At 32.7% G+C, this 15,394-nt stretch overlaps 2 protein-coding genes across 4 annotated transcripts; one reads left to right on the top strand and one right to left on the bottom strand.

Annotated features, from left to right (window-relative positions):
* The first annotated feature begins 393 nt into the window (after positions 1-393).
* On the top strand, positions 394-7,577 carry LOC133783432 (wall-associated receptor kinase-like 1). 3 transcript variants are annotated; one of them, XR_009870890.1, is made up of 7 exons: positions 394-500; positions 1,168-2,185; positions 3,026-3,133; positions 4,376-5,587; positions 6,253-6,286; positions 6,479-7,106; positions 7,208-7,577. XR_009870890.1 is itself a non-coding variant. In XM_062223056.1 (6 exons), exons 2-4 carry the CDS (start codon positions 1,207-1,209, stop codon positions 5,584-5,586), a joined length of 2,298 nt encoding a protein of 765 aa, XP_062079040.1. In that variant the 5' UTR covers positions 394-500; positions 1,168-1,206; the 3' UTR covers position 5,587; positions 6,253-6,286; positions 7,208-7,577. The 3 variants fall into 3 exon arrangements, 1 of the variants encoding a protein (XP_062079040.1); XR_009870889.1 differs by having other exon boundaries at positions 6,253-7,106; XM_062223056.1 differs by lacking the exon at positions 6,479-7,106.
* Positions 7,578-12,741: 5,164 nt separating this feature from the next.
* LOC133783435 (uncharacterized) lies at positions 12,742-13,390 on the bottom strand. The gene is made up of 2 exons (XM_062223059.1): positions 13,032-13,390; positions 12,742-12,944 (listed from the first exon to the last, which is right to left on the bottom strand). Exons 1-2 carry the CDS (start codon positions 13,355-13,357, stop codon positions 12,776-12,778), a joined length of 495 nt encoding a protein of 164 aa, XP_062079043.1. The 5' UTR covers positions 13,358-13,390; the 3' UTR covers positions 12,742-12,775.
* Positions 13,391-15,394: the final 2,004 nt, after the last annotated feature.

Below are 15,394 nucleotides of genomic sequence, written 5' to 3'. Positions count from 1 at the left end.
TAAACTTTTACTTCTCTTCTTCTTATGTCTAAAAGTAAAAGTTATGCCAAATAGACTTTTGTCAAGCTTCCCGATAAGAAAATATGAGTTTTCATATAATCTATGAACATAAATATTGGTTGATGACTTGACTAGGGGACCGCATCAAGTACTGGTCGATGATGGCGTATCTTCTAATACTTGGACCAAACATTGATAATTAAAAAAGTAGGGTCTAAGCAAATTAAGACTTTTCTTTCAGCTATCTTGGTTCAGCGAAGAATTTTCAACTGGGTATGTTTCCTCGATTCTTCTATATTTGCTATAAGTCTTTTTCTTTTTCTTTTTCTTTTTTCCCTAAATTAATTTCATGAATCTTTGAAATATTATATATATTCTCACTAAAACACAAATATATACTCACACAAATATACCTTCCTAGTTTCTCAATGATGAAAAAATAACTAACACTTTCCTTGTCGATCTCTCTGGGAAATATAAAAAACACTCGATCTCTTCTGGTAAGTAACACAACATCTCATAGACTCATACTATATCTTGCTGTTTCTTGGAAATAATTTTATCCCTCTATATTTATTTTTTATGTTTTTTAATTTCTTACTATCTACTTTCTTCTCAATATATATTTTATTTAATACTTATGAGAAAGTACGTAGAATATTTATTTTAAATTTCTACACAGAATCAATCAATTCATTTCTAGATATAATTTATTATTTTGAGCTACAAGATAAAGTAACTTGTACATATAAAAGAATTCATAATTTTTAGTGTTATTCTCATAAAATTTCAGAAAGTTTGGGATTATTTAAAGTGTTGAAATTATAATTTAAATATTTTGTTCCACACATGTTTTTTTTTTTTTTGTGTGTGTCTGAAACAAGTTGCTTGCACCAAAAAAAATTCCATTATTATGTAGGGTAATTCTATAATACATCCAAAAAGAGGCATACCGTTACATTTTTTTTGTTTTCAGCACGTGAAAATTTAAATTTGTATGAAATAGATTTTTCTTGTTATATCTTTTAGTTTGATTTATTGCTAAAATGGTATCTTAATTAATTAGATATTTGCTTATCAATTTATAGTGCTTTGTTTTGTATATTGAAGTTTAATTCACCATCGAAGTACTATAGAAATGTGTTTTTTGATTAAATGTGATACCAGATAACAAATAAGTGATCAATAAAGAAGAAAGAGGCACTGATGATGAGTCTGCCGAACTACTACTACTACTTGTTTGTTAATGTTATTATGATTGGATCATCATTAATGACAATAATGTCCACACTAGCTTCATCCATTGCAAAACAAGATTATTGCCAAGACAAGTGTGGAGATGTAGATATTCCATACCCTTTCGGAATTGGATCATCCGAATGTTTTCTTGACAAACAATTCGAAATCTCCTGCGACAACAACTCTTCCACGCCTATTCTCAAACACACTCAGCTACAGGTACTTAATATTTCATTAAAACCTGATTATAGCTATCGTGGTCCTCGTTCTCGTTATTATTATAGCTATGATTACGATCCCCAATGGATTGTGGTGAGAAACCCCATTAGTTTCTTCGATTGCGGAAACAAGACAAGGCAAGGATCAGCAAATTTAACAGGAACCCCGTTTTACTATTCGAGTGACAATGAATTCATTGCAGTAAGTGGTGGTGTCCTTGCCACGTTCAAAACAAGGTCAGGCAACATGCACTTCGAGAATGGATGCTCATCCAATAGTACAACAACTACATCAAGTAGTCATAATATTATTGATTTTAGTAATTGCGATGGCGTTGAATGTTGTACCACTTCCGTCGTCAGCCCTTCGAATGTTGTGGGCGACATGTTCGAAATCTCCATGGATAATGATTCTTCTGGTACTCCTGCAAATCATAGCCAATGCAAATATGCATTCTTGATAGATTATAAGGAAATTCATATACATAAAACATTTGGTGATCTGGATTATGTTCCCGTCCGGCTAAGTTGGTCCCTTAACCGTACGTATTTCGATGTATTTAAAACACATGTTATACCAAACGAAACTAGCAATTTCTATTGTCGAACTTCGACGGACAATAATAATAACTACCGCCGTTTAGAATCCTCTTTGGATCGGATAATTGGTTGTTCGTGTAATTATGGACTTCGAGGGAATCCCTATCTGGTCGGTGGGTGTAGTCAAGGTAAACCTCTCCCACAAATATTAATTATAATATTTTATTTATAGAATTTGCCAATTATATATATTAATTAGATTCGTATGATTATCCTATCAATTTTAAATAAATAATATTATATATATATATATAAGATTGACATAAATCTATTAAATAAAAAATTAAAACGAAATATTTATGATTTTTTTAAAATATATAAATATAATACGATAATATTTATAAAAATTAATGATAATTTTTTTAATAAAAAAAAAATTATGTATTATATATTATTATTATAATGATATTTTATAATATTTAGTTTTATATTATTATAAGTATTAAATGTCTAGTTTTGTAGTAAATATTATTATAATAATAATATTTTATAATATTTGAATTCATATTAATATAATTAGTAAAAAATTAGGGTTATAAATTATTACCATAATAAAATTTTGTAACATTTAAATTTATATTAATATAATTATTAAATATCTAGTCTTGTATTATATATTCTTATAATAATGATATTTAATAACATTTAAATTTAAATTTAAATTTATTTTAATATAATTATTTTATATATAGGCTTATATCAAATATAATAATAATTATATATTTTATAATATTTAAATTTATATTAATATAATTAATAAATATTTATTTTCCATTTATTTTAAAGATATATTTCATTAAATATTTAAAATATTCTGTTAAAGTTAACAAAACAAAATGTTAAACCAATAATTTCCCCACTAATTATTATTAGTTACAGTAATATTTTTTTATAGTCTATATATATGATAATAAATAATTAATAAATTTTATATTAACTAAAAACATTATGTGTTATTTAATTCTCAGATATTAATGAATGCATTGAGTACAAATCGCCATGCCCTGAAGGCTCTACTTGCGTCAACACTTTCGGGGACTATCACTGCAGTTATAAACGCAAGGCTATCTTTATAGGTATGTCTTTATATCCAATGCATATATATATATATATATATATATATATATTTATAATTTTCTTTGTGTGTATGTGTGATTATCTATTCATCATAAAATAATATTTTTTAGTGGTTAATTAACTTAAAACATAGTAAAAATTCATAATAGTAGTGCATCTAGGAATTCATTCCACCAAAAATAAAAATCAATAATAATATATATTGGAAATATATAATATAATGGAACAAAATTTTAAAATTACATATATATATATAAATTAAATAATAAAATAATGTAATTGGGATAACTATTCTACTATTAGAACTCATCTATCCACCTACTCTCATTTTTACAAAAAAATCTTATTTTTTTTCCTCACAAAATTAATTTTGTGAGTAAAAGAACTTCATTATATTATATATATATTTTTAATATTTGAATAAAACTAGAAGTGAAAATATCTTTTAAATTTATCAATTTTTAAGAAATTATAGCACATTTCCAAAAGAAATAATCACATCTTAACTGCTAGGTACCTACGATTACCAAAAAAGCGTAATAGGATGTATTTTTTATGCAAAAGAAAAAAAACTTAGGAATTTAACTCTAACGTGTTGAGAAATGATGTATTTTTATTGCTAATATCCATATATTTTAATCAATCATATTTTTAATAAAAATTTATATATACATTTTATATCTATCGCAAATTTTAATTAAATAAATTGAGGTTATTTTGTCATAATAAATAATAAGAATGTTTGCACCAAAACTACCCTACAGTTTGAGGTTTGTACACATCATAGACTCAATCTTTTTTTTAACGGTGAAAAATACCAGAAATTGTTATAATCACCACCTAACGGAGATCAATATGCAGAGAGTGCCGAAATTACTATTATACTAACTTTGGGTATTTTTCCTGCTAAAAAAAGATTGGATCTATGCCGCGTACAATCCTCAAACTTTGGATAGTTTTGCCGCAAATATTCCTAAATAATATTTTTACCAAAATTAGTAAAAAAAACACAATTTTAACAATCATTGTTCAAAAAGATCAAATGTTTGATAAATTTCAATTTATATATTATAAAACTTATATCAAAAAATTAAAGTTTAGAGCAAGAGAAATAATAATATTAAAATCTCAGTTTAGTTTATGCTTATTTAAAATTACAAACTAATTAAGAATAAGTTTTTAAAAATTCTAAATTTCCATAAATGAATGATTATGTTTATTTATTCATACATGTTAAACAGGTGTGGGGAGTCCTCTTGGATTATTAGTTCTACTATTTGGTACATGGAGACTATACAGATTCATAAAGAAAAGAAAAGAAATTAAACGCAAGAAAGCATTTTTCAAACGAAATGGCGGCCTTTTGTTGGAACAACAGATACACTCAAGTGAAAACAATGTCGAGCAAACGAAACTGTTCGAGTCAAAAGAGTTAGAGAAGGCAACTGATAATTTCAATATAGATAGAGTTCTTGGGCAAGGAGGCCAAGGCACTGTGTACAAAGGAATGTTGGAAGATGGAAAGATTGTTGCTGTAAAGAAGTCTAAAATAATTGATGAAGCCAAACTCTCTGAATTCATCAATGAAGTTGTCATTCTTACACAAATCAATCATAGAAATGTTGTCAGGCTATTGGGATGTTGTCTGGAGACAGATGTTCCACTTCTAGTTTATGAATTCGTCCCAAACGGAACACTTTTTGAGTATATTCATGACAAAAATGTAGAGTTTCCTTTCACATGGAATATGAGATTACGAATTGCCACTGAAGTTGCAGGAGCTCTTTCATACTTACACTCAGCAGCTTCTTTTCCAATTTATCATCGAGATATCAAGTCTACAAACATACTTCTTGATGAAAAATTGAGAGCTAAAGTTGCAGACTTTGGTACATCAAGAACTATCTCCTTAGAGCAAACTCACCTGACCACTTTAGTTTATGGCACATTTGGCTATCTTGATCCAGAATACTTTCAGTCTAGCCAATTCACAGATAAGAGTGATGTTTATAGTTTTGGAGTAGTTCTTGTCGAGCTCTTGACTGGACAAAAAGCAATATCTGCAACAAGGTCAGATGAGGAAGGAAGAAGTTTGGCAACATATTTCATAATGACAATGGAGGAAAATAGCAGTATTCTGTTCGACATTCTCGATGCTCAAGTTGTCAAAGATGCGCCAAAAGAAGAGATCTTAATTGTTGCTAATCTTGCACAAAAATGCTTACACTTGAGCGGAAGGAATCGACCTACCATGAAAGAAGTAGCAAAGGAGCTAGAGAGGAGGATTCAAGGCATTGATAATAAAGATGCAAAGGGTAGTCAACATGATTATGAAGAGCTAGCATATGCACAACCTGAAGTTATAGACTACTCTTGGAATGCTTCCACGTCATCAACTTTTGATAGTAATGCATCTAGTTCTTCTTTGCATCAAGAATTACCATTATTATAAGGTATCTTTTTGTAATATTCTTCACTTATATTTTCTTTTTCAAATTTAGATAATTAAAAAACAATAGTATATATTTGCCTGGTCAATTATAATGTGGAATTCTTTATAGGTTATTGTAGTTTAATAATAATAATAATAATACAAACAATGTAATTGTAATAAATAGGCAGAATAAGATATTGTTTTGTATTAGAATTTTAAATTCAAAGTATTTCTTAAATAGTTATTAAAAATGAATTATGTATACATTTTCCTAATAAACTACATATATAACACACTTTAACCATTTGTTTTATTTAATCCAGGAACTTTGTGATTGGCTGTAGTGTGTAATGTATCTATAAACATATTTCGTTTTATTACACATAATAATAATAATAATAATAATAATAATAATAATAATAATAATAATAATAATAATAATTTCTAGAGCTAACTAATAAAGTAATTTTAATAATGTTTATATGTATTGTTTAATCAGTATCCATTTTAATTTATTCCGACATTGATTATAAAGCCAATTGTTATCTATTGTGACAAAAAAATACTTGGGGAAGATTTAGTGTTGGGAATGCTTAAGTTTATTATTATAATTAAATTTAATTAGACAAATATAAGAATTTAAACATATTTAACCGAAGCCTCTCGTTTCTTTGTTTCGTGCAGCTCTCAGCTCACATTATTCTCACGCACCCCACTGGTACAGTCTCTCTCTCATTCTCATTTCTCATATATATATATATATATATATTATGCTGCTGTAGATAAAACTATGCAGTGGAATAGATTCTTGTTTTCATATTGTTGTTTCAACATGATGAATTGTGATCCCTCTTCCTCTGTTAAGCAACTGAAGTTGTCAAGTTTGTGTAATATTGATATTCCTCAATAGAAAACTAAAATGGAACGAAATTACCGATCAATATTTTCTGGCTGAGTCGCGGACAAAATCGCTCTCTTTAAGACGTTTCGCGGCTCTGCCCTAAGTGTGCACGGCAGTCTATCAACCACACCATCCCCAGGATAAAACAGCCTCTGTACGATTCCTCCCTGCACTGAGAAGATCGTTCTTGTACACCCTTATAAAAATGCTCTGAGAAAATTCGTAGAACCAAGAAAGAACAAAAAAACTCTCTGTTTTTTTTTCAAAATTGTTCTATCTAACTTATACACAGAAGAAAATCCCCAAAACGTCTAAAAACGTTTTTCTATTAAATCAGAGGAGGATTAAACGGCTAAAACGTTTATCTTCATTTAATTAAAATAAAAACCGTTTTTGTTTTATTAAAATGAACGTTTTTTAAAATTAATAAAATGATAAACGTTTAGATACCTTTGTTGAAAAAAAATTAAAACTTAAAAATACGACACCACACCACACCACTCACTGGCTCAGTCGGCGGCGGCGCGCGTGTGTGTGTCCTCACCCATTCGCACAAACCTGGGTACTCCCTGGGGGACACCCCAAGTCATAGCATTTGCAACTTATATACACTCTATGAAGAGTGTTCCAATTCCATGTGAGACTTTTCCCATATCACACACATCTCTATTGTATCAATTTTTAATAATTCATAAAAAAAGTTCCAACAAATATTAATTTTTCTTATGAACTTTTCAGGTTTATCATCCAAAATAATATTTTGGAGAGTCTCTTCTTTATCCTTGGTTCAACAATGGATTTTGTTTGGGGGTGATATTGTAGTCATTTTGCAGACATATATTGCCTTTGGAAGTTGGTTTTGATGAGTTGGATATTGTATGGAGTTATCAACATTTGAATTCATGAGACTTTGTTATGAACATTTTATGGACTTTATTATATATGTACGAGACTTTGAATTATATTTTAGACTTGTAGACTTTTATAAGTGTGAGATTTTAGATAATTTAGACTTGTAATCTTTATGTTCAATTATGTATATTGTAGACTTTATTATGCCGGTACAAGATTTCTATTTATAATGAGAAATACATTTTCATTGTAGAAACATGTGTTATCTTACATAATCACTACAATTTTATTCGAACAAAATGTCAAAGAAGAAGAAGACAAAAACCTAAGAAAATAAACCATTTCTACAACCAAAAGATAAAAGACATAACCAATGACGAAAATGAAACTATTTGTAGATTGAAACAAAGACCACAACAGGGCTCCGGAGCAAAACAGTACTAAAAAGAAAAATCTCAGAGCAAAGGAATTTAGTTGAGATCTCAACACGGATCCAATTGGCGGCAAATGAAAACTTAACATAGGCGCCAAATGAAATTGACCAAAGGAAAAAACAAAAGAGGGGTTTTCTCAATTATAAATCCCTAATACCTATCTCACACTCATCAGCTTCTTGGTTCTCTCTCTAACTTTGTGATATTTTCCCAGAGAGAGATCCTTGTGGAAAGTTATTATTTGTGTATTTTTTTCACCAATGATAAAATTGGAAGGCATATTTGTGTGAGTATGTCTGTGACATCAGTGTGTGTTTAAGTAAGAATAATATATAATATTTAAAAAATATGTGAAATTAATATAGAAAAGAAAGAAAAAGACATCGATCCTATCCGGAAAATGTAACTCTCAAGACTTATAATTAAGCATCCTATCAATGTATTTTTTCTGCAAAAGAAAAAAGACTTGAGCATCCTATCATAGTGTGCGTGAAAGACCTTAAGAAATAAACAAAATTATAATGATAAAAATTGATAAAAGAAGAAATCTCAAACTCTCTCAAGTAAAATAAATAAAAGTGAAATCTCAATGTCTTCCATGCACTACAAAAAAGGAGACTTTTGCCGGCGCAAAAAAGTATGGTTTTGCGCCGGCAAAAACCATGGAGTTTTTGCCGACGCAATTTTGCGCCGGCAAAGAATCGCGTCGTATCTCCGTCGCTAATGTCACTTTTCCCGACGCAAATATAATGCGCCGGCAATGGCCTTTTTTGGCGACGAAAAAATACGCCGGTGAAAATATGGATGCGCCGGTAAAAAAATCTGTCATGATATTGTGGAAAACACTTTTAGCGGCGCAATAATGCGCCGGCAATAGTTTAATTTTTTAGTGGCGCATTTTTGCGCCGGTAAAAGTGTATATGTGAAGGTAAGATTGAAACTTTTTGCCGACGTAATTTTGCGCCGGTAAAAGTATTTTTAAAATAATAATTTTTATTAAATTATTAATATTATTTTCAATATATTAATATTAATTAATAATTTTCAATTTTAATATATTAATAATTATTTATTTTTTTAGTAATATTATTTAATTAGAAATAAAATTAAAATTAAAATTTTATAAATAAATAAAAAATTACAACTATTAATATTTATTGTCTCCACCAAACATGAAAATATAAAAGTAATTTAGTAAAATAAATGTCTCATAAATTAAATTTTAAATAAACAGAAAAAAAGTTCTACAAATGAGTACTGGCCGCCTCATCATTCCCGCCCCCGTCAGCATCATCGTCCTCGTCTGAATCCTGGTCTGGTAAGTCAACAGTAAAACCAGGAGCCAATTGACCAACCTGCTTCAACAAAGCACTGAGCAGGAGATCTTGACGCCGTTGACGACTCTCAAGTTTAGTCGTATGCTTCTTTAGGTTCTGATTTTCTAGCATAATGTCCTGATTTTGCTGCAAAATGGTGTCCACTTCAGGTGGCAATTGCCCGGACATTTGAGAAGTTGACGAAGATGCTGCCCTCTTTGCGCCAATTGCCTTCAACCTAGGCAACCCCCCAAACCCTTTCTTATAACGCGAGCGGGGTCCAAGGACATTCGTGACAATATCCATATCAGGCGGGAAATGACCGTCGACATTATCGCCGACACAAGAAGCAGCAGATGATGCAGGGGCCGTACTCTGCGATGCTCGACGTTCGCTCATCTCATTCTGCACAATAAAAAGCACGTATTTCAAATTCCATTATAACATTATTTGAAAACCTAACTTATAAATTTTTAATATAACAACATATAAAATATAACTTTATTATCTATCTGCCAACATCCTATCATTAATGACTGCAGACCAGTGATTGAAAAAGAATGTAATTAATTTTGTTCCCGTATCAGGGAGCAAGTGGGCTAAAGTAAATTTGGTCATGAAAATCCATATCTGAATGAAAATCATGAAGATATTATTGATATATACGGTAGGTGCAGTTAATTCCATTAATGGGGAATTTACGTCTCCAAACATATACATCAACTACATTTGCATGTTTTTCATTCAGATATGGATTTTCATGACCAAATTTACTTTAGCCCGCAAGCTCCCTGATACGGGGACAACATTAGTTACATTCTTTTTTTATCTTAGTCCACAATCATTAATCATAAAAATATTGGCACATAGATTATAAAGATTTCATTGTTAAAAATTTAATTAATAATTAATAAATAATTACTAATTGACAACAACCAATTAATAATTAATATTTATTAATTATTTACTAATTTTTTTTAAAGTTAAATGATCATAAATTAGTTAAGGTTATGCAACTTACATGTTTTGTCGCCGCTGCATCACTAATCCACTTATCCTTCTTCTTGTGCAGGTGCTCGAATGTGTCGATCATGCTCGGGAGCTGGCCAGTAGATGGGTCCATCTAAAAAAGCAAATTATTTAAACATTGTGACATTTATAATATTTTCGTAAACGTAAGGATATAAGTTATTATAATTTACGTGATCATAAACATGGGCAACGATGGATTTGGAACCGTGTCCTTCTGGTATGGTCATTTTAGCTCGAGCTTCTTTATTTTTCTTCGATATACGCTTCAAAAAGAAAACAATACTCATTAATCTAAATTTTAATTTTATAATTAAAAATTAATGTAAAATGTATGGCATACTTGGTGAGAATCAGAAGCCCAAAAATCACACAGAACTGCCCAATCAGAAGAAGTGATCGACACAAAAGGTTTTGACTTCGCTCTCTCATTGTCCACCTCTCCTCCAACATCTACCCAGTGTTTCTTCATCGTGTGGCGCCAATCAGTCAGATGTTTTTGCATTTGTCTTACCATGGCATCGTTGATTACTGGATTGTCTTCTGGATAAATGAATTTTTCCTAAAATCACAATTAAAATTGGAATTTGTTAAAATATTATGAAGATAGAAAAAATATTTAATAATGAGTTATTAAAGGTTTAAAGAATGCTTACAGATAGTCTCTTTCGAATAACTTCGATATCAGCTGGTTTTACTTGTTCCCAAGTTAGTGTAGTTGGGGGTACGGTGCTACGCAAATAACGAGCCATAGAATTGTTGAACCAATTGCCGTACTTTTGAATAGCTTTTCCAGTTTCTTTATCAAACTCTACTTTCAAATGAGTAACTTTTTTGATGGCCAGCTCCTTCTCGATATTGGCACCGTAATAAGCTCCCCTGCCTCTCTTGGAGCCACCACCTGTGTCATTACTTGTTTCAGCCATTCTACATTAAAATATTCATTAATTAACTAATTCAAATTATGTATGTCTGTTGTTTTTTGTTATAAAATTAACATTTATTCATTATGGTATTTCCAAACCTACCCTATTCCGACCTAGTGGATCCCTTGGAGATAGTAAGGAGTCATGTACTTCTCCTCAGTTTTTTAAAATGTTTCTCAAACATTTTAAAAAAATGAGGAGCAGTACATGAATACATTGTCTATCCCCAAGACATCCACTAGGTGCATCACTATTATTTTTTGTTATTGAATTAACATTTTATTACTTATTGTCTTTCCCAACCTACCCTATTCCGACCTAGTAGATCCCTTGGAGATAGTAAGCAGACATGTGCGACTACACACTTTTTCAAAATATTTCATCAAACATTTTGAAAAAATGAGTAGCAGTACATGAATACATTGTCTATCCCCAAGGCATCCACTAGGTGCATCACTATTATTTTTTGTTATTGAATTAACATTTTATTACTTATTGTCTTTCCCAACCTACCCTATTCCGACCTAGTAGATCCCTTGGAGATAGTAAGCAGACATGTGCGACTACCCATTTTTTCAATATATTTCATCAAATATATTGAAAAAATGAGTACCAGTACATGAATACATTGACTATCCCCAAGACATCCACTGGGTGCATCACTATTGTTTTTTGTTATTGAATTAACATTTTATTACTCATTGTCTTTCCCAACCTACCCTATTCTGACCTAATAGATCCCTTGGAGATACTAAGCAGACATGTGCGACTACCCATTTTTTCAACATATTTCATCAAATATATTGAAAAAATGAGTACCAGTACATGAATACATTGACTATCCCCAAAGCATCCAATAGGTGCGTGTGTACCTATATCTGATACTATCATTAATTAATGATAATAAATAAAGTTTTCATTGAATTAAATAAAAAGTTACATACACTTGTTTAAATTACATATCACTGTCCTCATCATCACTAACTACAACATCATTACGAACATCACTATCACTATCACTATCAACTAGAGCATTATCGTCATCCTCATCGTCTTCATACTCGGCCAACGTGTCGTCTTCAAATTGAACGTCATCATCGACAACAAATTCATCTGAACCTTCGCCAACCAAATCATCAACGTTGTGCACTTCAGTGGCATTGACATCAACCCGATCATACTGAAGATTATCAAAAATTGGAAGTTCTACCCACAACTGAAATGAAGAAGAATTAACTTCTTGCAATATTGGTATATCATTTGTGGTCTCAGTATCATCAACATCGGAATTTGTGAAATCCCATACATTCCTTTGAATGTATTCATTAACGAGCCTCCAATCATCTCCATTTTTCACATCTCGAAGATAATACACCAACTTCGCTTGAGATGCGAGAACGAAAGGATCATCTTTATAACATTCTTCTTTCACATATACGCTCGTAAAATTGGATTCCACTTTAATTCTACTTGTATTGAACCATCTACACCTGAATAGGACAACACTGTAACCCATCAAGTAGGACAATTCAATTACTTCTTCCAAAACTCCATAGTAGTTCACTCCTTCCTCACTTGGCATCATTACACCGCAATTTTGTGTTTTAAGCTTCATATCACGACCACGAGTCACAAATTTCACACCATTCACTATCATCCCTGGATATGAATACACGGTGCCGCTTGATTTGTTTGCGAGAGCATACAATTCATTATTCACTTCAGTAGGTGTTGACTCATGCAAACCGTTCACCTATCAACATTAACATTGAAAGTTAGTTTTGGATTGATTAAGTGGGGTTTCAGAAAAGAATTGACTAATACACATACTCTTTCTTTGAACCACTGAGGAAAATCAGTTTCTTGTTGAACTTCAAGATTCGAGCCCCCCCGTCTTCTTAATTCATCCATATGCTCACTACAAATGAACAACAATATTATGATTTTGGCATTTACTCGGTATATAAACCAAACATCATTATTGAAAAAATACTAGAAAACACACCTAAGGTACTCCTTAATTTCGGCACAATTGTTCAAGATATACCACTCAGCCTTTTGCTTTAACTGCGGATTGAGGAGCATACTTGATTTCTTACCAAATGGACGACCAACAGCCTTATAAATAGAATATTCCCGATTTGGTTGGGATTCAACGCGATCGTCATTCCTCTCAGGTCGATTGAATCGAGTCTCAACCCCCCGCAGGTACATTGAGCAAAAGGTTAAAGCCTCGTTCACCACGTAAGCTTCTGCGATTGAACCTTCCGGACGTGCACGATTTCTTACATACTGTTTATAAACTCCCATCGAACGTTCAATGGGATACATCCACCTAAAGTGCACGGGACCGCCAAGAATTGCCTCTTTCGGAAGGTTCAAAACCAAATGCACCATAATGTCGAAAAATGTTGGAGGAAATATCATTTCCAACTTGCATAAAATGGTGATAATGTCTGTCTCCATCTTCTCAAGGTCTTTCACATTCAAAGTCCGTGCACAAAGTTTTTTGAAAAAACCGCACAACTCAATAATTGGCTTCCGAACTTCCAGAACCAAAAACGACCTAATTGCGGCGGGCAACAACTGCTGAAACAACACGTGGCAATCGTGTGATTTCAACCCAGTTATCTTGCCATCATTGACATTGACATTCTTCGAAAGGTTTGCAGCAAAACCGTCCGGGAATTCAACTGACTTCACAAATTCACAGAAAACTCGACGCTCCGGGACACTGAGGGTGTAACTGGCGTGCGGTTTCTTCCACTTGTTTCCCTCTTTGCGGAGGTGGAGTTTTTCCCTAATTTTCATGTCTGCTAGATCAAGTCTTGCCTTGTCAGTGTCTTTAGATTTTCCCTCTAAGTTCAACAAAGTTCCCAAGACACTGTCGCAAACATTCTTCTCAATGTGCATTACGTCCAAATTATGCCTCAACAATAACTCCTTCCAATAATCAAGCTCGAAAAATATGCTCTTCTTCGACCAATTAAGTTCAATCGGAGCCCTTTTGCGTTTCACACCACCAAATTCTTTGTGTTTCCCAGGATGTCTAATCAGCAAATTCTCTAATTGCTTCAACACATCATCACCGGAGTAATCTTTCGGTGGTGGCCTGAGTTCCTTGTTACCGTCGAATAGTGCTCGTTTGCTCCTCCATTCATGATCCATATCAAGAAACCTCCTATGCCCAATGTATGCAATTTTACTTCTAATCCCTACAGAGGGAGTTTCTTCATTGCATGTCGGACACGCCTTGTACCCTTTTGTGCTCCACCCAGACATCATAGCATAAGCTGGGTAGTCGTTAATGGTCCACAAGATTGCTGCACGCATATTGAACAAGGTACTATTGTATGCATCTCGTGTCTCGACACCATTCACCCATAACTCCTTCAACTCGTCAACCAAAGGTCTCATATAGACATCGATATCTTTTCCAGGTGAAGAAGGACCTGGAATTAGAATAGACAACATTAATGACTGTGGTTTCATGCACTTCCACGGCGGCAAGTTGTATGGGACAAGTATCACAGGCCACATGCTGTAAGAGTTGCTCATGTTCCCAAAAGGATTGAAACCATCTGTAGCCAACCCAAGCCTAACATTTTGAGGTTCGGCTGCAAAAGATGGGTACAACTCATCAAGGTGCTTCCACGCCTTACTGTCAGCGGGGTGCCTCATCACACCATCTTCCCTTGGCCTTTTAGAATAGTGCCATCTCATATCCTCTGCAGTATATCTGGAACTGTACAGCCTTTTTAATCTCGGCATCAACGAAAAGTACCGCATGACCTTATGGGCCACTTTCTTCCCGTTCCCACGATTATCTTGCCAACGACACTCACCACAAACCGGACAGAATTCCAAATTCGCATTCTCCTTCCAAAACAGTGCACAGTCATGCTTGCAAGCATCGATGGACTCATATCCCAATCCAATACTCCGCAACTTTGCCTTCGCCTCATAGTTAGACTTAGGTAAAATTGTTCCGTCAGGCATAGCGTCGACTAACAATTCCAGCAAACCATCAAAGTAATGATTGCTGCACTTGTTAATTACTTTAAGATGCATCAGCTTCACCAAGAAGTTCAACGCGGAATACTTTCGGCAACCCGGGTACAGTTCACTTGACATCTCCTTAAATAAATTGTCATACTTGTCGCGATGTTGAGGATCATCTTGGGGAGGATCATTATAGTTTCCAGCGGGAACGTCATCTTCAGCGTAAACATCCTCCAGGATATCCGCTATCTCATCTCTATCATGATCTCGCACCACAGCTGGTGGCGATGGCAGCGCCTCTCCATGGTAATGCCACACTTTGTAGGACTGTACGATGCCATTGTTGAATAAATGCATCGAAATTGC

This window comes from Humulus lupulus, chromosome 6 (genome assembly GCF_963169125.1).
Source record: "Humulus lupulus chromosome 6, drHumLupu1.1, whole genome shotgun sequence".
NCBI lineage: Eukaryota > Viridiplantae > Streptophyta > Magnoliopsida > Rosales > Cannabaceae > Humulus > Humulus lupulus.
The sequence above is the reverse complement of the archived record's forward strand: the minus strand, read 5'-3'. Positions and strand labels throughout refer to the sequence as shown.

Coding starts and splice junctions, on each gene's coding strand:
- LOC133783432 (XM_062223056.1), top strand. CDS start 1,207: ATGATGAGTCTGCCGAACTACTACTACTACTTGTTTGTTAATGTTATT. Junction 2,186..3,025: donor GGTCGGTGGGTGTAGTCAAG/GTAAACCTCTCC, acceptor TTTAATTCTCAG/ATATTAATGAATGCATTGAG. Junction 3,134..4,375: donor ACGCAAGGCTATCTTTATAG/GTATGTCTTTAT, acceptor CATGTTAAACAG/GTGTGGGGAGTCCTCTTGGA.
- LOC133783435 (XM_062223059.1), bottom strand. CDS start 13,357: ATGTATCCCATTGAACGTTCGATGGGAGTTTATAAACAGTATGTAAGA. Junction 12,945..13,031: donor GAAATTAAGGAGTACCTTAG/GTGTGTTTTCTA, acceptor GTTCATTTGTAG/TGAGCATATGGATGAATTAA.